Source organism: Arachis hypogaea, chromosome 7 (assembly GCF_003086295.3).
Source record: "Arachis hypogaea cultivar Tifrunner chromosome 7, arahy.Tifrunner.gnm2.J5K5, whole genome shotgun sequence".
Taxonomy (NCBI): Eukaryota; Viridiplantae; Streptophyta; class Magnoliopsida; order Fabales; family Fabaceae; genus Arachis; species Arachis hypogaea.
The window spans coordinates 73,722,804-73,748,302 of record NC_092042.1 but is presented as its reverse complement, the minus strand read 5'-3'; the positions used below and the strand labels follow the sequence as shown (position 1 = coordinate 73,748,302).

The following is a 25,499-nucleotide window of genomic DNA, read 5'->3' as shown; positions in this document are numbered from 1 at the left end:
TTGGTTTTGAACCATAGGATATAATTCATGCATTATGCTCATACTTCCTTTTTGATATACAAGGTCATTAGTAGTTTTTTTTTTCTTATAAGGTAGAAAGATAAAGCTCAATTGTATGCATTTTTTTAGGGTCTTTCGTAGTTTATCTAATTTGTTTTTTGTTTAGTTTATTATTTGCATGAAGTTAAGAGTAATAGTATCAAGTTTCTTAGAAATTGGCTTTTGTTCCTGTTGGTGCATTTCTGAATTATCATCAGATGCTGCTGCATTTTTTTTTGTTATTGTTCTGCATATAGCATTCAACAGCAGAAACTGTATGTATGTATACAGGTCAAGAAATTAAAGTTAGGTGTAACTGCAACTTGATTAAAAGAACAGTATTTCTAATTGTACTGAGAAATTAACCACTGAATTGTGGTAGGAGAAAACTGGGCGTAACAAATCCTCTTTTGAAAAACTTTTAATTGTATAAACGTTTTGTTCTATGAAGTAATAGTAACTTCTTTCTTCTTTAATTTGGTCCACAAGGTTGGCTTATTCATATATAGCCGCTAGCAAGGCTTATTCATATATAGCCGCTAGCAAGTGAAATTTATAAGAGTTGATATAAAATTAATTTAGTGGCTTAGATTAACTTTATGGGTTTCAATTTCAAAGCTTACGTTTCATCATATCCATATAAGATGAAAATAACACATGATAATATTATGTGCTTTTATGGACTAAGCTAATTAATATAGCCATATATATAGGTCTGATATGATAAAATTTTAAATTAATTTTCAATTATAGCTTATCAAAAGTCATAACAATTATGTTAGATAACGAGTAGTTTCTAATATTAATTATTGGCTCTTGTTTTGTGTGTAGACAACTCCTAAAATTGAAGACACACATATTGATTGATTGCTGCTGCTAATCGTGGTTGTGCCCCTACTACTCGTGTTCGTGTTTCTACCGCTGTTCGTGTTCGCGTTCGGGTTCGGATTTGTGTTGCTGCTACTGTTCGCGTTCCATTGCTACTGCTATTGGCGTTCATAGTTGCTGCTGTGCTTCTATGCAAAGGTAACAACTTAATAGCATATAATTGAGCTTAGTAATTTGTTAGTGTTATTGAATTTTTTCAATTTGATATTTAGCTTCTTGAAAGATGAAACTATATTTAGTGATTCCAAGTTCATTTGAAACAGAGAATGCTTCATGCTTCATTAACTTCGACCTTCCTCAGTTCTTAATTAAAATCTTATGAGAAAATTTGAAGCAAATCTAATCTTCAGGAATTAAAAGCTTTCAATTTTAAAAAATTATTTTTTTTCTTTTTTCCTCCTCTAGACCTATCATGATGTTCTAGACTGGTAGCAGTGATTTTTCTTACTATTCTTATACCAATAGATGAATTTTGCCATGACCTGTGAGGTAGAATTCGGTGTTGCAGATTTGATTTGTGGGAATAGATTAGGAAAAATTAGATGATAAATTCCTTTATAGAATAAAAAATGTAAAGAGTTAAATTGTGAATATAAAAAAAAAAAGATAGTCAATTTTAAATTATTTTGACAAGTCCATATGATAGAACTCTTCTTAAAAGCTGCATAGAATACCTTGCCATCTATATATACGAGTCAATGCCACAACCACTTACAATTATAATTATTAGCGGTAAGAATCATATTATAATGCCCTACTAATTATCAACAAAATATTAGTTACATGCTTAAGACGCAGTCTTTTTTATTTAACTAATAAGCATATTGTATAGATAATAATAGCAACCATTGATATTGATTTTCTCCTGTGATGCCTAAGATGTAACTATTGTCTCGCTGTCACATCTTTGTATTTAAATTGAGTTCAACCTCTCTTTGATAGTTGAAGTTAAAATAAAGAGAACATTTTTATTTGTGATAATTGTGCCTTTTGTTGCATTTTGTTATTTAAAATTAAAGTTTTCATTTGCTGATGTTCATACTAAACTATTTTTATCATTTTTTTAAAATTGTTTTTGCAGTATCTAAGTAGTTGATTTGGCATACCTGTTGCTCCTATTTCACTAATACATTCGGATCTAATCCAAACTATTCAGTTGATTCCTTTTACAAGGTAATTCTCTGCCTCAATAAAGTAGTTACATGTTCTTTATTCTGAATAAAATAGTTATAGTTTTGAAATTCTATGTATATCATTTTTGGGATTTTATTTTTGAAATATCTATCCTCCTTTTTATGTTCTAGTGATTTTTTTCTTTTTCTAGTTTTCAATTTATTTAGTTGATTGGCAATGACTGAGCTTCAAAAATATTTTTGAACAGCAAAAACTTTAACATAAAAAATATATAATAATATTCACATGAAAACAAAATGTATAAAATATAACTCATTTTACATATAAAATAATTATTCAAATCCTTAAATGTGATATAAAAAACTATATTTGTTTAGATTTTAGTTTAGAAGATTAAAACTTAAATAGTTGTAATCTGTTAAAATTTTCTATCACTCTACACCAATAAAATGACACCAATACTTAAAGAATAATTTAGTATTTCTGTGTAAAAAGTTAAAAAAAAATCAATGTGACATAAAATAGTATAAAAAAAATTAACAACTTATTATAATGATTACGATGACAAGATTTAATGTATTAATTACGTTACAGAAATAAATTACTTATTCCTTCTTTATGTTACAACTTTTTATACTTTTTGGTTGAATAAATTAGTTACAAATGGATAGAACTTGGATTGAAAAACCTCGAACAACAAAGGAATACATGGATGGCATAATTGGATTTCTTGATTTTGCTTTTGCGAGAGCGGCCGTTTCGGATAGAATATGTTGTCCATGTCCACGATGTGCATTTGGAAAATGGCATAAAAGAGACACAGTTCAGGATCACCTACTTTTAAAGCCATTTCCCAGAAACTATGTGATCTGGAATCGTCATGGTGAGATACAACCTGTTGAGCCAAGTAGTACAGAAGTGCAAGCGCCACCATCTCAAAAGAATCCGCTAAATACATTACTGCATGATGTATTCGGCCACCATGGGGATGAAGGTATAATGGGATTGAATGATGCAGTTATACCCGATGGAGATGAAGACATCGCAGATGGAAGATTACATGAGGGCTCCTTTGATGATGGTAGTGAGTTCAATGAATTTTTAAAAGACGGAAATGAAAAGTTGCACGAGGGCGGTAAATACACAAAGTTGGAGTTTATAATCAAATTGTATCACATAAAGGTCTTGTGTAGAATAAGCGATAAGGCCATGACTATGATATTGACTTTGTTGAGAGATACTTTTGATGGAATACAGCTGCCTTCTAGTTTTTATAAGGCCAAGCAAGTAATTTGCAAACTCGGCCTAGAATATACTAAGATTGATGCTTGCCCAAATGACTGTATGTTATATCTAGATGACACTCCAGATAACATACAAGATACATGCAAGTATTGCGGTATATCTAGATGGATCTCATAGAAATTAAAAATTAATTGAAAAGTTGTCTCAGTCTTATTCAATTAAAATCTTTTATATCCTTAATAGGACGGTTGAATTGTAGCTCTTCTGATGAAAAAAGAATTATTGAAGTCACTATTTATATTTGAGCATGACACTCGTTAAATCCTAAAACCCAAATAAAAGTAGTATCTAAACCCCATAAAAATAATATTTAGTTTCATTCTCATTTAAATCCAAATAAAAAATAATTGTGAACTTTTCAATTTAGCATTTATAAATTATAACAATAAATTAATTCACTGTTATATAAGTTATTTAATTTAAAATAGCATAATTTATGATTATAATTATAATTGTTCATAAACAAATGAAAAGATTAAGTAATTTCCTAAGAGTATGCAAGAAAATAATTAAATAATGTTTATAATGGCAAAGCCACAAAGGTGTCCAGATAGATATTTGGATGATCAGATAGGAAAAAAAAAGTATGGATAATAACGGATTCAGAAAATTTTGATAATAGGGCGAAATATATATAACATTATAATAATTTTTATAATAAAAGTATTACATTTACATAAAAAATTAATTATCAAATTATCTATTATAAATTTATTTATAAATATATATATTATTTAACTTATTTTTAATATGTATTTTGTATATCAAATTTATATTTTAAGATTTATTATGTACAAGTGATTATTTAATGTATACGTAGCATAATTATTATTATAATTATATTTTGTTATTATAAAATATGATTGGGTTTCAAAATATCTAATTACAATTAAAATACTAAAATAGAAATTTAAATAATAACATATAATTTAAAATTTAATTTTTTATATTTCATATTTTAAAATCCTCACAATATAATTAAAATGTCTTTTTTTTGTATGTCGTTAAACAATCATTTAAAACTAAACTTTCATACAAATTAGCTCTTAATGATATTCACAATTAAAAAGTTCATTCAATTAGTGTAGTTATTATGAAAAAAATTAAAACTAATTTTAAAAGAAGAAACACAAATAATGGATAGATAATATTTTTTCGAGTCGATTTCTAAAAAAGAACACCAATCTTATTTAAATTTAAAAATTGATCATTATAATGGACATCTAATATGAAATTCTCAAATTGTCTATCAAATATCGAAAGCTGAATAAAAATTTATTGTAGAGTCAAATTTAATAATTTAATGAAAAAAATAAATATTATTATTATATACTACTCAATAAAATTTCAAATTGTAGTGGGACTCTTGCCCCCACACCCACATGAGTGAATCCGTTCCTGGGTATGGATGTAATGAAAATAATTTTATAGAAAAAAAAGAATGAAATTAGCGAGACACTAAAACGTGGTTGAATGCTCGTTGGAGTGGAGAATAAAAATAATGTATATTAAATTTTAACGTTTGTGATATTTGCGGTTTGCGACGTTGTGAAGGAGGATAGTTAAAGAGGACGCTGTTTACTGTTTTTCTCCCTTGGACACTTGTATTTTTCTGTTTATGTGAAGAGGCATCAGACAATGCATCGGGGTTGTGGTAGGTGCGGTAGGGTAGACGTTGATGCTGCAAAGCTGGGAAGAGAAGGCTAGGTTCGTGGCTGGCAATTGAAGATTCACTGTAACGAAATTCCACCCACAGCTAAGCCGCACGGGATTGAGCTGCTTAGCCAACTTGTTCGTGGCCGTACACCAAAGGCACGCAGCAACACGTTGGAGTTACCTTTTTCGGATAACGGACTAATTGGTCACCCCCTCATCGTGCTCTACATATTCACATGATTGTGTCAAAATTAAGGTTTAAATTTGAGCCTTCCTTATTTTTAAATCAATATCTGGATACTTCATAATTTCTGAATACAGATGTACTAGTCAAGTACACTGGTACATGTGAAAGCTTTTCATATATATATAGAGAGATAAACGTCTCTATATAATCTATACTAAAAAATTAGCTTTAATTAATTTTTTAAATTTGCCGATAAGTTATATTTCAAATGGCATAGTCTCCTCATACTCATCTAAGAAGTCGTGCGTTCGAGTCTCCTATCTTTCCAATAAAAAAAATTTCTTAAGTTTTAGTAACCAAAGCATAGCATCTAACTTCGGAAAATCAACCATGACCGTAGAATCCTAGCATAGAATTTACCATAATCATACATATAGCATAGGTTCTTGCATTGTAACGACAGGACACCAAAACGTACAAAAGGAGCCGGAATATTTTTAGCTGTGGAAGCAGTTAGCAAAGTCCGACATAGCTATCATCTTATTGGTTATTATTAGCACTCATTGACTTATAAAAGTCATATAATTTCATATTCCAAAGTTCACACCATGCATTCACACACATTCAGTATTTCCCTTTATAAATCAACATCCTAAGACTAGTAGTGTTTGCAAGTGGAAATAAAACCCTTCTACTTATTCTCACATTGATCAATTCTTAAAATTTGTTCATATTCTTCAATATGGCAATTGATGAGGTGGTTCTGCTTGATTTTTGGTCGAGCCCTTTTGGTTTGAGGGCAAGGATTACACTTGCTGAAAAGGGTATTAAGTATGAGTACAAAGAAGAAGACCTGAGGAATAAGAGCACTCTTCTCCTTGAGATGAACCCGGTTCACAAGAAAATACCGGTTCTCATCCACAATGGGAAATCTATTTGTGAGTCTCTTAATATTGTTCAATATATTGATGAAGTGTGGAGTGATAGATCTCCTTTGTTGCCTTCTGATCCCTATCAAAGAGCTCAGGCTAGATTTTGGGCTGACTATGTTGACAAGAAGGTACTTTTTTTTTCATTATATTTGTTGCACTATGGCTAATTCGTAAATACTTTTATAAGTAAAAAGTATTGTATTCTTGGTTAATTAAACAAATTTTAGCTCTTTATTTATTATATTATTATTGGCTCGGATTTAGAGTTTGAAATTTAGAATTTAAAATTTAAGGTTTATCATTTAGGATTTAATATTTAAACTTTAGGATTTAAATTTAAATTTCAAAATTTAAAATTTTAATTTTAAGATTTAAATTTTAAAATTTAAAGAGTACTACGGTCTTTTTTTTTTCTAAACGGATTAACATTCTACACTATATATATAATATAATGATGATTTATCATCATTATTCATTTTGATTTTTGGTACTCATCATATTCAAATATCTAGACTAATTCAATTTAAATAAAAATTTGACTGAACTAAAATATCTGGCAATGACTAATTAAATCTTATTTTGTAAAAATTGCATTTAATTTGGATAATATTAAATAGGTAGAAACTTACATATAGTTATCCTGTGAAATTGATAGTTGAGAATTGTTAGATGATAATTTAGTCAAATCTATTGAATCATCTAACGACTTTCAACTTTACATGATTACAACTGCATGTGAGTGTTCGTCTATTAAATAATATATTGTTTTTATTTGTATGTTTATAATTATTTTTGTAATGATTTTAATCTTGCGTGATTGATCCATGATCTATCACTATGTAATTTGCAAATATCCTATCTATGTGAAAATAGGCAAAAAGTGTGTTAATACATATCATTTGCAATTTTTCTGTCATACAGATCTCTCGCATTTATATGATGTAATATATCAAGTGTGTTAATCCTCACAATGTCAAATAGGTTTTCCCTGCTCAGAAGAAGTTAGCTTTTGCGACAAAAGAAGAAAAAGAATCTGCAGAGAAAGAATTCTTGGATGCCCTTAAATTGTTGGAGGAGCAATTGGGTGACAAGGATTATTTTGGAGGAGACAAGTTTGATTTTGTGGACATAGCATTTGCTCCATACTATAGTTTTTTCAAAATTTACGAGATTGTTGGGAACTTCAAAATGGAAGAAAAGTTCCCTAAGATTTGTGCTTGGGCGAAGAGGTGCATGCAAAAGGAAAGTGTTTCCATGTCTCTCCCTGACTCGCAAAAGGTCCTTGAGTTTTTTATGGAGATGAGGAAGAACTTCTTAGGAACAGAGTAGGTTTGAGGACCTAATGGTCATAAAACAAGTTTGCTTGCTTCACTTTTCAATTGTTTCTGTAATAACAACCCATAAAAGGTAAATAAAAGTTTATCTAATAAAATGGCACTTAGATGGTTGGAGCCCTGGTTTAAGTGGCACATCATGTGTTTCCCAAACAACTATATTTGAGTTTGAACTTAGCTGAAGTCAGAACTGGAAAATAATCCATGTAGTATGTGTGTGTATAATGTGAGTGTGTTGTGTTGTATTTAAGAATTCATAATAACTTCTATTATAATAATACTATTTTTATAGATGTTTTTTTTTCTGTTATAATTTTACATAGATACGTAAAGGATTACCATGTGTTCATAACACGCAGCAGAAGAAAAATAAGGTAATTCTAAAGATCTATTTTGTGTTTAAACTTTATTCCAATAAACAATATATAATATAGATCACATCTAAATACTTTTAGACGCTTTAATAAAAAACTTTATTCTCCTTCAATGGTACGAAGGCGCTATGCGTATCCACACCGAGACCAACCTTTGCTGTCAACTCCTTGATCAATGGACATCTGATCTAAATTAAGAAACCTCTTGCAACTCTTTGAACGCCATAAAATTCTTCTCCAAAAATCAGGCTCACATACGTTTATGTGTATAGAAGTAAAGGAATAAAACCCTTGTGTTTTACTCTCACACATTTCCTCTACTCTTGATACACATATATATAGTATGCGATTTGTTACTAATTTTAAATTTAATTCTCAATTCAAATTTAAACCATATCTTAAAATTCTAAATCTGAATCCTTCAAATTTATGAATCATATCATAATTTAATTTGAAACAAAATCAGTTAGGATCTCATCCAAATTTAGAAATAGAATAACTAATTATTCTCAAATCTCATTTAATATTCTCAATTATCATACTATTATTATATTCTTGGTGCTAGTAAAAAATATAATAATATTTCATTTGAATTAATATAATTATGTATTTGATCAAATCAAAATAATAATTAAATAATTCTATAGCAAAGATTAGAACACTCGTTAGTGTGTGACCCCATAGGTTCAATACTAAGCGGGTAGTAAATTAGTCGTACTAAATTTACTAATCAAGGTTGGCGTCAAGTAACACTCTGCAATGATCCGATAGTATGAAGTAACATATTTTTACTAAGAACCTTAGAAGAACAAAGTATAATTCCTTCCATCTTTCTAGCTCTTAGTTAACCTTTAGAGTAAGGTTTAATTGTGAAACTCTAACTTGTTACCATTATTATAATGAACTGAATGATTTAAGAAACTCATTTCTTCATTCATTAAATCTCATAGACCAAGGTTTTATTCATCTCAGTCATTATAATCATAGAGTTCAAATTCTTTACCAAGAGTTGACGGATTTCTTATTGACTAATCATTAATTCTACAAGTATTTAAATTATACCCAATATCCATTCAACTAGCACTCTAGGGTATTAGGTGTCCGGAATCAAAGTATAATAAATACATTGTTAATTACTATGATAGTCACAGGACAAAGGAAACTCTATTACTATGTTCATCTTGAGAATATCCTATTGACAAATATGCGGTAATTATAACCATTAGGAATTCTCAAAGTGAGTCAGTTCAATGGTCATATATCTATATGCACCATATATATATAATTTAATAAATGAGATCTATTAATCTTCATCCAATGAAGATCATTATATATATATTGGTCTTTCCGGATTATTAATGTCCTTTTTAATAATCCTATGACCAAGAACAATTTAGATTAAATTATAAAAGATTTATCTCTCAATATTATGATCATTATCACAATGATAAATCTCTAAATTTAATCAAGGACCTTATTATATTAACATTTTAATATAATAACAATAACAAATTATTTGACACATGATTGATTGGATTGTGGTCATACTCCTTATTCCCAACAATCTCCCACTTGTACGAGAGCCAATCATGATAGATTGGATCTTGGACATATTATTATCTCAATAATCTCCCACTTGCACTAGAGCCAATCAATCATGTATATAATTTTTCAATGCACATTTGTGTTTGTCAAAATACCTTTGCTCTTGAGCATGTTTGTTTGACCTTTTGTAAAATACACCTAATGTATAATAAATATCACGTTTTCTCAAAACATGAAATCTCCCACTATAATAGTGCATAATTTTATTTTAAGGACAATCCTTATTAAACTTGATTATAAAAAATCTAAGTAACCATTAGATCTATCTTTATAGAATTGTATCATGATACAAACAGGCTACTTTTCAAAAAGTTAGTTTGACAATCAAACCTTTTATACTTTCAGGAGAAAGTATATCCTCTATTGAGTGGTATACAATTCTAATAAAAGTAATTGCACTCTCACTCTTTCTTTAAGATGTAATTCCTTTTTTAAAAGAGTTTAACCGCTTATCACAAATACTTTATCTTAAGAAGGGTGATAGAAATAATACTCATTATTTCTTTAGGGTAACCAATAAATCTCATTTATCAGACCTAATTTTCATTCTATTGTTGTGCAATCTCTTAACACATATAAGACATCTCCAAATTTTAATGTTTTTGAGTTTAGGCTTATGCCATTTCCATATCTCATATAAGTAAAAATATTGATTTAGTGAAAAATTTATTAATTTAGCAACATTTCTAAAATGTAGTCCGAATATTTAACAAACAATGATACTCAACTAAATCAAATTTCATATTTTTTAAACATTATAAGGTACATAAAGTACTAATATTTGTGCATTAAGAGAATCTTATTCTCTATTCAATAGAATATCAATTAGATAATTAGAGATTTTACTTTAAACTTTTATAATAAAAATACTCAATATCTTTATTATTGGTCAAACCAATCCTTAAAGAGCAATTTTGATACGCATTCTCAATACTCATATTGAGCTTTTCCAAAAAGACCACAAACCTTACTCATATTAGGGCCAATTATAAATTGTTTGTAACAAAATAAATCTCTAAAATTGCTTGTAAGAACAATTCTCGCTAAAGCCATTTGGCTAATGGCATTCCAACTTCTAAAGTTGTTTAATTCAAAATATATTGCCCAATACTCCCACTAGTTTAAATAAAATCTTTGATAGTCATACTATCTTACTTTGGGCACCATACATTTTCTCAAGATGTTCAATAATAAATAATAGGTATATGCTTTTAAAATTAGAACTCATGGTTGTTAAAACAACCTATATTATAGTAAAATAATATTTTAGATACTTCACAAGTGTTGACTATTCCATCACCAATTTTATTGGACAATATTTTTTCAATAGGATTATCATGTCCATGAAACCCTTTTATACATAAAAATAATTCTCAATGTATAGCCACTTTATTACTTTTAAGTATGCCATACGAAAGATGGACATATTTAAAAATTTAAAATATGAAAATAAATCAAGAAATCTATATTTCTAGCAAAATTATTTAGAATCGTGCATGAGTACCTTGGTTGTCAAGTATTTCAAATAAACATGATTAAATTGTATCACATACAATTATAATCCCAAATAATTATCTAGTTGTTAGACAATTATTTAACTGAATTATATTTTATACTCCTAGGTTGTCTAGGTTCAAGTATAAAATTAATTCTTCTTATATATCATCATATGCATAAATAAATTCTATCTTTGAGTACAAGTCTCCTGATTGTCAGGTTGCTCCTTGTAAATAAGAGATAAATTTATTTTTGGTAAACTCCTAACTTTTAGGATTCATCTCCATTGTTAGAGAATTTTTTTTATTAGTACTCATAGATAAAATTTTATACTCTCAGGTTGTCTAGGCAAATATAAAATTAAATTCCTAATACATCAAATGTATGTACTGATTATTATCTTGAAAATAAAATTCCTGGTTGTCAGGCCGCTCTTTATAAGCAAGAACATTAGAAAAACTAATTTCTAAAATTATAGTGTTCAAAACACATCAATCAAACCAAAGTTTGATTTTTCATGTACTAACATTTAGCCATAAAAAATTATCAAATCAAATTTGACCTTTATATATACACTTATATATATATATATATATATATATATATATAAACAAACAAGAGATACTTTACATCTTATTCCTTTTATTGTGATCAAAATCACAATAAAATTTAATAAATAAATAAAATCAAACAAAATATTTGATTATAAATATAACTTTTATATTAAAAAAGATAATTTAATCATAATTAAATAATTAAAATAAATTAACTATTAATTTATTAAAAAAAACCATCTCAATGAAAATAAATACATCATATGCTTAAAAACAATTTGAATTAATCCTATTAATTCACAAACTTTAAAAAAATAGGAATAAAAATTTAAACACAAAAAAGACCAAAGCTCTACTACCACTGAAGAATTACCATGTGTTCATAACACGCAGCGAAAGAAAAATAAGGTAATCCTAAAGATCTATTTTGTGCTTAAACTTTATTCCAATAAACAATATATAATATAGATCAGATCTAAATACCTTTAGACGTTTTAGTAAAAAACTTTATTCTCCTTCGATGGTAGGAAGGCGGCTATGCGTATCCACACCGAGACCAACCTTTGCTGTCAACTCCTTGACCAATGGATATCTGATCTAAATTGAGAAACCTCTTGCAACTCTTTGCACGCCATAAAATTCTTCTCCAAGAATCAGGCTCACATACATTTATGTGTATAGAGGTAAAGAAATAAAACCCTTGTGTTTTACTCTCACACATTTTCTCTACTCTTGATACACACATATATAGTATGAGATTTGTTACTAATTTTAAATTTGATTCTCAATTTAAATTTAAACCATATCTTGAAATTCTAAATCTGAATCCTTCAAATTTATGAATCATATCATAATTTAATTTGAAACAAAATCAGTTAGGATCTCATCCAAATTTAGAAATAGAATAACTAATTATTTTTAAATCTCATTTAATATTCTCAATTATCATACTATTATTATATTCTTGGTGCTACGAAAAAATATAATAATATTTTATTTGAATTAATATAATTATGTATTTGATCATATCAAAATAATAATTAAATAATTCTATAGCAAAGATTAGAACGCTTGTTAGTGTGTAACCCCATAGGTTCAATACTAAGCGGGTAGTAAATTAGTCGTACGGGATATGTCACAAGCATCAGGAATCTTAGGAATGAGGCAGATGTTAGTTGTAAAACCCAGTTAATTAACGGCTAATTAACTCATAAATGAGAATTTATTCTTGAAAGCCCTAAATGTGATTTTTATGGCTAAATGTGATAGAGGAGATTGAGACGAGAATTTTGGTACTAATTTTATAGAATTCGGACCAAGATTGGACCGAACGGTCCAAATCGGGCCAACCGAACCCAAAGTGGGCCCTTGGCCCAACTAAACTAAACCAAAACCCTAGTTTTCATCACTCTCTCTCCTCATTACACACACACACACACGCTGAAATTGGAGGCACAAGAGGGAAGAACACTCTCTCAAGTTCTCTCCCTTGGTTGATCTTCAAACCACCATAACTTTTGATCTAGAGCTCCGATTGCCGCATCGTTTGCGGCCACGCGTTCACCGCGGAGAGCTCTACAAAACCCATACAATTAATCTTGAGGTAATCCACGTTTTGCTCTTCAAATTTTTAGCTTTGATTTCGAGTTTCATAAGCAAAAATGTTGAGATTTTGGACTCTTTGATGTTATAGGACCCAACTCTCTTGAAGAAGAAGGTTAATCTTATCTCCTTGGACCTTGGGTGTGGTAAGATTCTCAACCCTAGTGTAATTTGTGGTTCTATGATGTTTGGATTTTGAGATGTTGTGTATGGGTGTGATGATTGTGGCTTAGGTTGTGTATATGTGAATTTTTGGAGCTTGATTGGTGATATTGAAAAGCTTAAAAAGGGTTTGGTGGTGAAAAATCTGTTCTTGGAGGTGTTGAGGCCTTGAGAGCTTGAGGAAAAAGTGGTTTGGAAGTGTTCCGGTTGAGCTTGGGAAATCAGCTAAGGTATGGTTTCGGTTTCCCGTATCTAATATGTAATGTGGTAGGAAATACTTAGGCTAGAGGCCCTAAGATAGGCATTGAATTTTTGATGTTGTTGGATGGTTGAAATATATGATGTGGTCATATATGTGATGATGATTATTGATGCCTTGATGGTATGATGTATGAGAAATATGCATGTTGTGATATATGCTTGATGATTGGTTATGGTTGAATTGTGGATTGAACCATGTTGATGGTGAGCATGATATTGATTGTGTACAATGATGATTTATTGGAATTGGTGTTGTTGAAAATTGGCATGAGGAAGAGTATATGATATGTCAATGTGTTTGGGTTTGAGCCACTTGGGTGAAGTGGGTTAAAATGATGGATAGTGATTTTGTAAATTGTGGTAAAGTGTCAATGTGTGAGTTGAGGAGGTTTGATGTTGAATTTGATATATTTTGATTGATTTCAAAGAAAAGGGATGAAATTAGCATGTTTTGATTGATTTTGAAAAGAGTTGAAAATGACTTGTTTTGAAAATGGCACTTTGTGGTCTTGTATGAAAATATGGTTTTTGGACATACTTTGACGGGACATAACTTGGACTACGGATCTCTGTTTTTGTGCCAAATCTGTTTAGAAATGAAATTGGATCCGGGATGTCCATGCCGTTCGAAGAACGGGTGAAAAATAATTTAAAATGAGGAAGTTATGTCCGTTGGAAGATTGGGGGTTGAATTTGTGAATTTTGCAGCTTTTAACTTAGAAAATTTTTAGCAGAATGACCCCCGCGCGTAGGCGCACTTGGCGCGTACGCGCCGTTCTTCCAGAAAGCGCCATCCACGCGTGCGCGTGATGTGCGCGGGCGCGCCGATGAGCTGCACGCAATGCCCAGCCATTTTCCAGAGGGTTGTGCCTGAACTGTGCCAGTTCTGTGCCTGGGGCACGAGAGTACCCACGCGTTCGCGTGGTTGACGCGTGCGCGTCGATTGGCTAATTTTCAATCCACGCGTTAGCGTGCATGACGCATACGCGTCGATGAGTTTTGTGGCCATCCACGCGTGCGCGTACGCGTGGCCCTGTTTTCATCCCAAAGTTGATTTTTGAGTTTTAAAAGCCAAATCTCATACTTCTAAGCCTCCGATCTCACCACTTATGTCTTAAATCATTATGATATGTCTAGCTATGAGAAGAAAGGCTAGTGAATGTGGTAACTTGCGAGTGAAGCAAGGGAAAAATGAATGATCAATGAGGATCAAGCATGATTATGTGAGAGGCGGAGGATGGTGGTGGAAGTGCTTGTTATGCCATGGGCCGAAAGGCCGTAATTGTTAATGAAACGGCTGGTTATGGATTTAAACGTGAGCCGAGTGGCTGGTTATGGATTTAACCGTGAGCCGGATGGCTAGATTATTGCCATGTTACGGCGGAGCCATGATTATGGCCAAGTATAATGCATATATATGCTGTTGAATGAATTGTGAATGTTGCACTTCCATTATCGGAGATGAGAGTTTCCCTGGGAGAAAGCAGTGGCTAGCCACCACGTGCTCCAGGTTGGGACTTGAAGCTCTTTTGACCCTATGTCGTCAGGGTGGCCGGGCACTGTGAAAGCCCCGGATGAGCTCACCCCCATAAATATTCACCAGTGAGGGTGATGGATATGGATCATGATTATGATCAAGTTTATATTGAGTATAACTCGAGTTGGGGAGACACGACAGAGGGACAGTCCAATGGTTAGCTACCAGGACTTGTCGGGTTGGCTATATAACCGACAGATGATATCATCAGCCACTAGGGACAGGCATTCATCATATACATACTATATGAATTGTTTGAGATTGCCTATTTGACTGCATATTACTTGCTAATTGTCTAAATGCCTTAATTGTTCCTATTTGTATATTTCTTGTTTGATATAACTGTGTTTGCTATAATATACTCCTGCTGGTAGATGGGAGGTCTGAAGGAATTGGAAGGGGAAGTATTAGTTAGACTGAAGAACCTTTAGTCAGTCGCCACATATGGTTTAGCTTGTTTATAAGCTTTGATATTATCTAGAGGAAGTTCTAGGATTGCCTTTGGCTTTCCTCTATTATTATGTATTATATATGTGGAAGCTGTTACCATGCTGGGGACCTCTGGTTCTTACCCATGCGGATTTTGTGGTTTTCAGATGCAGGACGTGAGGTTTTTCGCTGAGGCCTGCTGGAGACTTCTGGATTAGCGAAGATCACTTGTTCTTGGGGACTCTGTTTTAGTTTATATGTTTTGCTTAGATACTTTTATCTCCATTAAATAATACAAACTGTGATGACTCCTCTTATGGGAGATTTTGGAGAATAGGTTTCTGTATTTGTGTCCCTTTGGGTTTCCTTTGGGGTTTTCCTTATTTTATCATATGTATATATTGCTATGCTCGGACTGGTTATCTTCGCAGCCAGAGTTTGAGTCTTGATATTCCTGTTTTTGACACTCTTTTGTATATATATATAATCTCGCGTTGGTTTATCCTTGTTCGTTACGTTATCGATCGGAGTGTTGCGCTTTTGAGTTGCGATTTTTTTTGTTTATCCCTTTTTCTATAAAGGCTCCTAGTTATAATCAATCATTCATACTACTATACGTACTAAATTTTTATTTTAGAAGTCGTAATACCTTGCCATCTCTGAATTATGACTTAAGCATAAGACTCTGTATGGTGGGGTGTTACATTAGTGTGGTTGAAACTCCTTAAAATGCGCCCTCCTCGAAAGAAACTTCTAACTGCCTTGAATACATCCTTGCCCACAGTATCCTAGTAAAATTAAAAGAATTTAGCTGTTATCGCATCTTTCTCTGGAGCACTCTGCGCATGTACATTTAAGGTAGCTTTCTTTACTTCCTCAAAAGAGACCAGATGTTGTAACCTACAGTTCATGCTAGCTGTAACCTTAGCTCAAATTCTAAGAAAAAAGTCCTAGGATCCGCCTGATTGGTGAAAGTAAAGATGCCCTTGAAATACTCCTCTGTCACCCCTGCGATGGCTGCATTAGAAGTAGCCCACTCTCTATTCTCAGCCTTGAGTCTCTAAATCTTATTCCTCCTAGATCTAGCCTTACATTTTCGATGGAAGAAGCTAGTATTTTTGTCTTCTTCTTTTAGCCATTTAATTCTATATTTATCCTTCCAATAGAGTTCTTCATTCAAGTAGGTCCTCTCTAATTTTTGCTCAAGTTCCATGATTTCAGGACCTCCCATTAAATCTGATGCCCTCATTTCTTCTAGCTACCCTGTAATTTCATTAATCTATTTTTTAGAGTTTGAAAGACTACTCCTTTTCCATGACCAGTCGATGGTCGAACGAGTTTGAGCTTTTAAGCTAGTCGAAACATGGGGGAGACTTCAATTTCTGTGTTCCAAACCTCACTAATCAAAATTTGGACTGAATCCTCCTCAAACCATCGGGTCTGGAATTGAAATCTTTTTTTTGAACGTTCAGTTGGTGGATTAGTGTCAAAAAGGACAGAGGCATGGTCTAAACCCGTCTCGGACAATCTAAGAACTGCTGGATTAGGGAACAGTTACAGCCATGTTTCTCCCACTAAGATTCTATCCAATCGTTCTTGAATCAATTCTCCTGCTCTCCGCCTATTACTCCAAGTGAAAGGTCTACCAATCATTCCCAAGTCAAGTAAAGCATTATCACCAATAAAATAATTAAAATCTACTATAGAAGACTGTGATTTAAGACTACTTCTACTTTTTTCACTTTGATCAACAATAGTATTAAAGTATACATGAGTTATCTTGTTGTTGTTGTAAGATTGTTGACACCTCTTGAAATTGTCTTGAACAGATCTATTCATGGCTGCTGAAAGGAACACTAACAAGATTTCATTCCACATTAATGGATGTGTCTCTCACTAAAGCCACGATGAAAAAATCTGAACTATCAATTATTTGCACTACCACATTGTTCCTCCAAGCTAGTGCTAAGCCTCCGGCGCTACCCATCGGATCAATAATCTTTCAATTTGTAAAACCACATGACCTTAACTTCATTTTCACTTGTCTAGATTAGTTTTCACTTGTCGAGATTGGTTTTTAGTTTCATATAGAAAAATAATCTTGGGAGAGTGGGATTGTGACATCCCTTTGAGATTGTGAATTGTCAAGAGTCTCTACAAACCCTGACAATTCCATGTAATGAGCTTCATATCTCTTCGGGTGCCATTGAACGGTTGGCACCCTCCACCCTCGTTTTAGCAATCATATCATCAACCATATAGATCTTCTTAGCCTCATTTTCATTTTCCTTCCCTTGATTTCTTCTTTTTATTCCTCTGAACAGCTACTTGAATCAGTCCCTTATCTAACAAGTTATTTTCATTTAGAACCCCTGCTGGTCATTCCTTCATTACGTAAGTTCTGTGGGGCAAATCCATCAGTGTTCTTAGTACTGGTAATATCTTGCAGGACTAATGCCTCACTAGTCTTCTCAATTGACTGCCAAACCACTTCTGAAAAATTATCATCCTCTTTATTACCTCCAAATGTCTCCATAGAGTTATTTTTTGTCCCTTTAACACTCAAGTTGAAAAAATTATCTATCAACCAGTTTGGAGTTAGCTTTTTTCTCGGTTGGAGAGTGCTTGAGTTTGAGTTATTGAAGCTGGAGTTATCACCAGTTCCTCCACATTCGATTCTCTTGCCCACTTGATTTGCTTTAACCCACTTGCCAATACGATCCTGTTTAATAGCGCCCGCTAATGAATCCTCCATGAATTTAAAATAGTGTTTGGAATCATGTCCTAAATGAGCACATTAGGTATAGAAAATTTCAATCCTCTCATATCGCAATCCAATTTTCATCCCCTTACCATTCAATTCAGCCATACGAATGCTGTCTTTCACCCTTTTATTACCATCCAGCCAGACTTTGGTCTTGAGAATTCGAGATTCTCTTCCACGAACAGAGAAAAAATCAATGTCTATTACCTCTCTAATTTTCTCCCCAAATCTTTTTTCAACCTGAATAATTTTGAATTGCTCAGACAAATCCGAGAATTGGATCCAGATTGAAAAACAAGTAATACTTTTCTGATCCTGTTTATCCGATTCAACCTATTTTCTCTCATGCAAGATATAATTCTTAAAGAGTCAAAGAAATCTTTTTTCAATTCTAAAAATATCAAATTATTCTTAAAAAAAATTGAAATTGATTAGAACCTCTCTCAATCGATCGGAACTCCTCCATTTACCCCATACTCCAGTTACTCGTGAATTTAGCATGATCATCTCAATTACAGGTTCGGTTATAATATCCATGGAAATTCAACTTACTTGCTGACGCATGGGATTACGTACTAACTCACAAACATGAGCATAGCAAGAATCCAACAAAGTAGGGTTGGTATATACTTGCAGGCAAAACCCTCAAGCTTGGACCATTCCTACACTACAATTTTATTTTTCACCTACTCTTTTGTTTGTTGTTATTCTTTGTATTTCTGTCATCTGCTTTTGTTTGTCTTAATTTTAATTTGTTGCTTCATTTTTCTTTAATACTTTTAACTAAGTGATTTAAACAAAAGAATTAAAAAAGTTCACTACCGTACCCTAATTTCTTGATATATAAAAATTTATTCAATAATTCATAGTATAAAAATACTTTGTCCTAATACAATAAATCTCTTAGAAAAAGAAGTAAAACCAAAACGATTTTTGGCCGTTTTGAATCATGTGGCAGTAAGAAAAGACACAAAGTAGATTATGTCAAATGAAAAAAAAAATGCATAGAAAACATCATCGTCGTCACCAAGGACAATGCTATTTTTTGAAATGCTTATTAAATTTGGAATAGTTTATTTCTATAATAAGCTCCAAAATCAATTTATTTTATTTATATTATATAACAATTAAAATAATATTGTATTATATTAAGATTTTGGCATATAGCATTTCATACTATTGCCAGGTCATCCTAACAGCAAGATTAATAATTTCTTATTCACTCCTATGAAAGATATATATAATTCAATAGAACTTGACAATAAAAAGCACATTAATGATAAACATTAATTTTTATGTTATAACCAATTTATTTTGGATAAATAATTGAATTCGTTCCTAAAAAAAATCCGTTTTTTAATCATTCTCTAAATTTTTTTTAATTAAATTCGTCTTTTAAATATTTAAAATTAATTGTGTTAATTTTTCTGTCATTTTTTTTGTTGACAGTTTCAAAATTTGTTAATGTGTCACGTTAAGTGATACTATAATATATACATAGGAGTTTTAATTGACTATTAGCATGATAAATTTATAAAATTAGATCAAATCAAAACTTAATTTAGAGGAAAACTTGAAGTATTAAAATTTCTTATTTTTGGGTTTATTTAATCTAATTTCATAAACTTATCATGTTAATTTGCCAAGTAAGACTACTAGCTAGGTGTATGTTGTGATATTACTTAATATGTCACATCAACAAATTTTGACGCCGTTAGCAACGGAAGTGACGGAAAGACTAAGATAACTAATTTAAATTCTTTAAAAGACGAGTTTGATTATAAAAATCTTTCGAAAACTAATTTGGAGAATATAAATAACTTTTTGGAGACTAATTTAACTATTTACTCAATTTATTTTATAAACTAAAGTTAACAACACATAAATCTAATTAAAATGATGATTGTTACAAGGGTAATTATCATCTTGATTAAGAGATCGAGGTCATTGTTATATGTTATCTAATACCATATGAGTATATGATATTTCTGATCAAAATTAAAGTAATTGCACACACATAATTGAAATAGTTTCTTTTTATTCTGTGAGTTGAAATATAAGAGGAAATTGAAAAATTTTTAGTGGCAAGTGAGTATATAATTTTATTTATTGATAAAAATTACAATAATTCTTTTATTCCAGAAAAAAAATCAAGAAGTTATATAAAAACGCATGGAATTACTTTACAACTTAGAATTTCAAATTTATCCTAAGAGAACATAAATGTATGTAAAGTCTTTAGAAATGTGTATATTATCTGTTAGTCTGCTACACAAATATTCAAACTTGTAGCTTACAAAATGTGAATTCTTTTTTACATGGGATCATTTTTATTGCATACATACTTTTGCGTAAAGAAAGTCATTAGATTTTTCAAAGTTTGAATTGCTTAGTGCAAAAATTAGTATATTCTTTAATTTTTGGATTTCATAATTAGTTAGAAATTTTTAAAACATTAAACTACTAACACAATTAATATATCAATTAGTTTTAACTTTTAATAAAAATAATTTTAAATTAATACAAAGTAAAAGTAATTTATCAAAGAGAAATGCTAGGGACAGCAACTTTTGTGATTTGTAGCTATCAAATAGCCATCAATGATAGTTTTAATGGTGTGAGATTGGTGTGAGATTTCATCCAATGACTCACTTTTTTTTGCTGGTTACATGCTGGTTAGAATTTAATAAAGTTGCTGCCCCTAGACTTTTTCTTTATGTAAAATAGACTTTACATTAATTTCATAAAAAATTACACTATATCCAGTTGTCTATAAATTGAGTATCCCATCAAAATTCATCATCATCATTGAACAACAATGGCAGAAAATGATGAAGTAATAATGCTGGATTTCTGGCTAAGCCCATATGCGAGGAGGGTCCAAATAGCACTAGAGGAAAAGGGCATCAAGTATGAGATCAAAGAAGAGGACTTGCCTAATAATAAGAGCACCTTACTCCTGCAATTGAATCCTGTTTATAAGAAAGTTCCAGTTCTTATTCACAATGGAAAACCCATTTGTGAGTCACTTGTTGTTCTTGAGTACATTGATGAGGTTTGGAATCATAAGTCTCCTTCGTTGCTTCCTTCTGATCCTTATCACAGAGCTCAAGCTAGATTCTGGGCTGATTATGTCGACAAGAAGGTACCTCTTTTTTTATTTTTATTTTTTTCAATTATGTTATATGTACAACAAAAATATTCATTAATTAACCACTACATAAGCAAGGAATACGTATTTGGGGTTCATGAAAAAAAAAATTTGATTATGTTTTTCTAACGTTCTGGTAGTCGGATTATTTTATTCGACAAATATGTAAAGTATAATAATTAATTTAATAATTAATTTTTGTGTTTAGGAAATATTTTTGTAACTTTTTCCTTATATAAGCTTAACATTATATATGCAGTCAACTAATCATATCCTGATATAAAGGTGGTTAGATTCTACACATTCACTTTCTAACTGTTTTTACTTTAGAAGAATTTGATTCTGCAAATTTAATAGTGATAAACCATTTATTTTGTCATTTTATAACTTTTGTCACTTTAAAAACTTTTTTCCTTATCGAATAACCCTTAGTATGATGAAGCAGATATACGACAATGCTATGAAGTTTTTCAAAACAGAAGGAGAAGAGAAAGATGGAAAGAAAGGGTTGATCGAGGGTCTGAAAGTAATGGAAGAACAAGTTGGAGGAGACAGGACATATTTTGGTGGAGACAACATTGGATTTGTGGATGTGATACTTGTCCCATTGTTCAGTTGGTTCTACGTCTACAAATTCACTAACAACTTGAATTTTGTGAGCCAAGAAAGCTTCCCTAACCTCTTTGCTTGGGCCAAGAAGTGCACTGAGAGAGACAGTGTGTCCAAGTGTATTCCTAAGGAACAAAAGGTCTTTGAGCATTTTCAGCAGAGGAATCTCTTGAATTCTGATCAGTGAAATTCATGTATGCCATGCTTCTTTGTTGTGTGTTTTTTTTTTTGAATAATGGCATATATGACACTTTGGTGTGCTATGCTATTTGTTTGCTGCTTATTTGTGGCCTTTTAGTTAGTTTGTGTTTGAAACAAGAATAAACTATCATTTTTACCCACGAAAATTTTAAAGGCTGACAAATCTATTCACGAACAAAGATAAATTACAGTTGTATCCATGAAAGATGGGTTTCATATGATAAAATTATCCAGAAAAAATCACCTAAAATTTTCAAATTATCCTTTTCCTAACTCTAATCACAACATCCTTCTTCTAAATCTCAACCATCCTTTTACTCTTTTCATGGATTTTATCACTTCTATCACTAACATCACCACCACTGCTACCACCAACCATCAGTCTCACCTTCCTCCTTCTTTACTGTCGCGAAATAGAGAAAATCACAGTGACGCGTACGGATGGATTGGAGTTCGCGCAACGACGTGAGCGCGTGTCTGACGCGCACGCGTGGAGAGGAAAATCGTCAAACGACGCGTACGCGTGACATGCGCGATCTGCAGAAAATTCAGAAAACGCTGGGGGCGATTTCGAATCGCGTTTTGACTCAGTTTTTTGCCCAGAAACACAGAATAAAGCCAGGGAACATGTAGGGACTCAACATATACTTAACAATTCATAATTCACAATTTTAGGATTAGATGTAGTTTTTAGAGAGAGAGAGGCTCTCTCCTCTCTCTTAGGTTTTAGGATTTAGGATTTCTTTTAGGATTAGAATTTCTACTTCTCAATTTCCAGGTTCAATGTTCCTTTAATTTATTTTCTACTTTTACTTATTCTATTACTTTAATTTATGAACCCTTATGTCAGACTTGATTTCTCTTATTTATGTAATTTGAGGTAATTCATATTTATGACTTTAATTTAGCTTTTTACACCCTTTTGGCCTTGGTTGGGTAATTAGTAACACTTGAGTTATCAAACTCAGCTGTTGATTGAAATTGAAATTCTTTGCTGATTAATTTGTACTCCAATAACTCTAGTCTTTCCATAGCAGTTGACTAGGACTTGAGGATCAAATTAATTAGTCCGCTTGACTTTCCTTTATTTAGTAAGGGTTAACCAAAGTGGGAGCAGAATCCAATTCTCATCACACCTGATAAGGATAACTAGGATAGGACTTCAATTTCTTATATCTTGCCAAGAGATTTTATAATTATTAATTTATTTTCCTTGCCATTTAAATAACTTGTTCCTTACTTTAAAAACCCAAAATTATATTGTTTTCTTTAACCAATAACAAATCATACCTCCCTGCAATTCCTTGAGAGACGACCCGAGGTTTAAATACTTCGGTTATAAATTTTATTGAGTTTTGTTACTTGTGACAACCAAAACTTTTGTACGAAAGGATTTTTGTTGGTTTAGAAACTATACTTACAACGCGATTATTTATTTGTGAATTCTTTTCCGATAGAAAGTCCGTTCATCAAAATGGCGCCGTTGTCGGGGAATTACAAACGTGTGCCTTATTATTGGTTATTGTAAATATTTTTCCTTTGCTTGTTTATTTGTTTTTGTTTTTATTTTTTGTTTTTAATTTTTATTAGCTACTATGAATTCTCACCACTGTCGCTATGAGTTTGGTTCTAATTTTGTTGAAAGGAATGGAAGCTATTAGAGGAACATGCATCAAGGTCAAAGCAATCAAAGATGGAAGGAGTCACGAGGATCTGATCAACCCTTTCGGCAACAACACCTTCCAAAGTACCATGGACGACGACCATTCTACAATGCATGCCAAGACAATAGTTATGGTGGACCCCTTAGTGACAACCAACCTCCACCAATTTACCATGGTCAAGAGCCATTTTGAGGTGCGTACCAAGATGATAGATATGGTGGACCCCCTTGTAATTACCAACAAGCCCCACCCTATGATTATGAACCACCTCCACAATATGCCTTTGAACCACCAAACTCACAAGCCTCTTTCCGCCATTCACCTCCATATGACCCTAACCCTTATCCACCACACCAGCCACCATATGAGCCACACCTAGCACAACCACCTCAATATTCACCATCTCCATATCCTTATCAAGAAGAACCACCTCCATATTATGAGCCATCTCTCCCAACAAATGAACCCTCCTATCCACTCCAACCTCTATTGGATAACAACACACTCATCTCTAACATTATTGGTCTCACCTCTACACTCCAAAATCTTATATCCCGCATGAACCGATCCTCTACTTCCAATATTCAACCCTCAATCTCTAGTGCACTTCCTTTTCAACCACATAATGATCTTTTCATCCCATCACCACCCTCTATTGAAGAGCACCCACATCCATCAATCCAAAAGCAAGATTATCCTGGTTATGAGATTGACATAGAACAAGAGAGTAGGGATCATTTTCACGAATTCATACTTCATAAGGAGCTAGAGGAGGCCTTAAAGGTGAAGGTAGTAGAGACTCTTGAAGTCGAAGGAGTGGTTGAAGAATTAGTGAAGGAAGACATCAAGGAGAAGTATGATTTTGTCTTAGAGCAAGAGGAGGCCCAAAATGTGAAGGTAGAAGAGACCTTTGCAGATGAAAGAGTAGTTGAAGGGAGTTGTCATAAAAGGGAGATCATCAATGAGGAGTATGATTTTATACTTAAACAATTGGACAAAGAAGCAATTATTGAAAAGGAAGAAGTGGTTGCAGACTTAGGAGATGCTGAGCCTCCATTGGAAAGTCCATTCATAGAGCCTCCTTCCAAGGTGTTTGATGTTGATGTTGAGGAGGATGTACAACCTCCAAGGCATATCATAGTTGATGACTTTGAAGGGGACGATCAAGAGATGGATTCAATCATTAATGAATTCTTATCTACATTTGAATTCTCTCCCATTGGACTTGATATGGAGTTTAAAGAAGAAGAAGCACAACCTCCCATGCTCTTGGTGAACAATGAAGAAGAAATCAAATTGGAAGAAAGCTACCAAGAGGAAGAGGTTGATATTGAAGAAGCTTGCAAAGAGGTGGAAGATGTCAAAAAAGAGCACAAGGGAGTGGAGCTTGCAAGATCATTAGAAACACCTCCCCAAAGCCATTACTGTCCAATACAACATTCAAGTGGGTAAAATTTTTATCCTTAACCTTTACTTTCTCACTTGAATATGGGCTTCTAGAGACGGATGGTCAATTTAGAGCTCTTTGTGGCATTAAGAGCAAGAGGAAGATGGTTAGTGGTTGGAGTTGTCAAGCAAGGTTCAACATGGTTGTATGCTCCAAGTTGAAATGCA

The 25,499-nt window shown here is 32.1% G+C and overlaps 2 protein-coding genes across 2 annotated transcripts; both read left to right on the top strand.

Moving 5' to 3' along the window:
- The first annotated feature begins 5,858 nt into the window (after window positions 1-5,858).
- Window positions 5,859-7,768, top strand: LOC112703444 (probable glutathione S-transferase). Its single transcript, XM_025754892.3, has 2 exons — window positions 5,859-6,269; window positions 7,123-7,768. The coding sequence occupies exons 1-2, from the start codon at window positions 5,952-5,954 to the stop codon at window positions 7,468-7,470; spliced, it is 666 nt and encodes a 221-aa protein (XP_025610677.1). The 5' UTR covers window positions 5,859-5,951; the 3' UTR covers window positions 7,471-7,768.
- A 13,287-nt stretch (window positions 7,769-21,055) lies between these two features.
- On the top strand, window positions 21,056-22,367 carry LOC112703443 (probable glutathione S-transferase parC). The gene is made up of 2 exons (XM_025754891.2): window positions 21,056-21,405; window positions 21,857-22,367. Exons 1-2 carry the CDS (start codon window positions 21,079-21,081, stop codon window positions 22,205-22,207), a joined length of 678 nt encoding a protein of 225 aa, XP_025610676.1. The 5' UTR covers window positions 21,056-21,078; the 3' UTR covers window positions 22,208-22,367.
- Window positions 22,368-25,499: the final 3,132 nt, after the last annotated feature.

Excerpts from the sequence above, each read along its gene's own strand:
- LOC112703443 (XM_025754891.2), top strand. The coding sequence starts at position 21,079 with ATGGCAGAAAATGATGAAGTAATAATGCTGGATTTCTGGCTAAGCCCA. Across the intron at positions 21,406-21,856 it reads CTGATTATGTCGACAAGAAG|ATATACGACAATGCTATGAA; the intron begins GTACCTCTTTTT and ends ATGATGAAGCAG.
- LOC112703444 (XM_025754892.3), top strand. The coding sequence starts at position 5,952 with ATGGCAATTGATGAGGTGGTTCTGCTTGATTTTTGGTCGAGCCCTTTT. Across the intron at positions 6,270-7,122 it reads CTGACTATGTTGACAAGAAG|GTTTTCCCTGCTCAGAAGAA; the intron begins GTACTTTTTTTT and ends AATGTCAAATAG.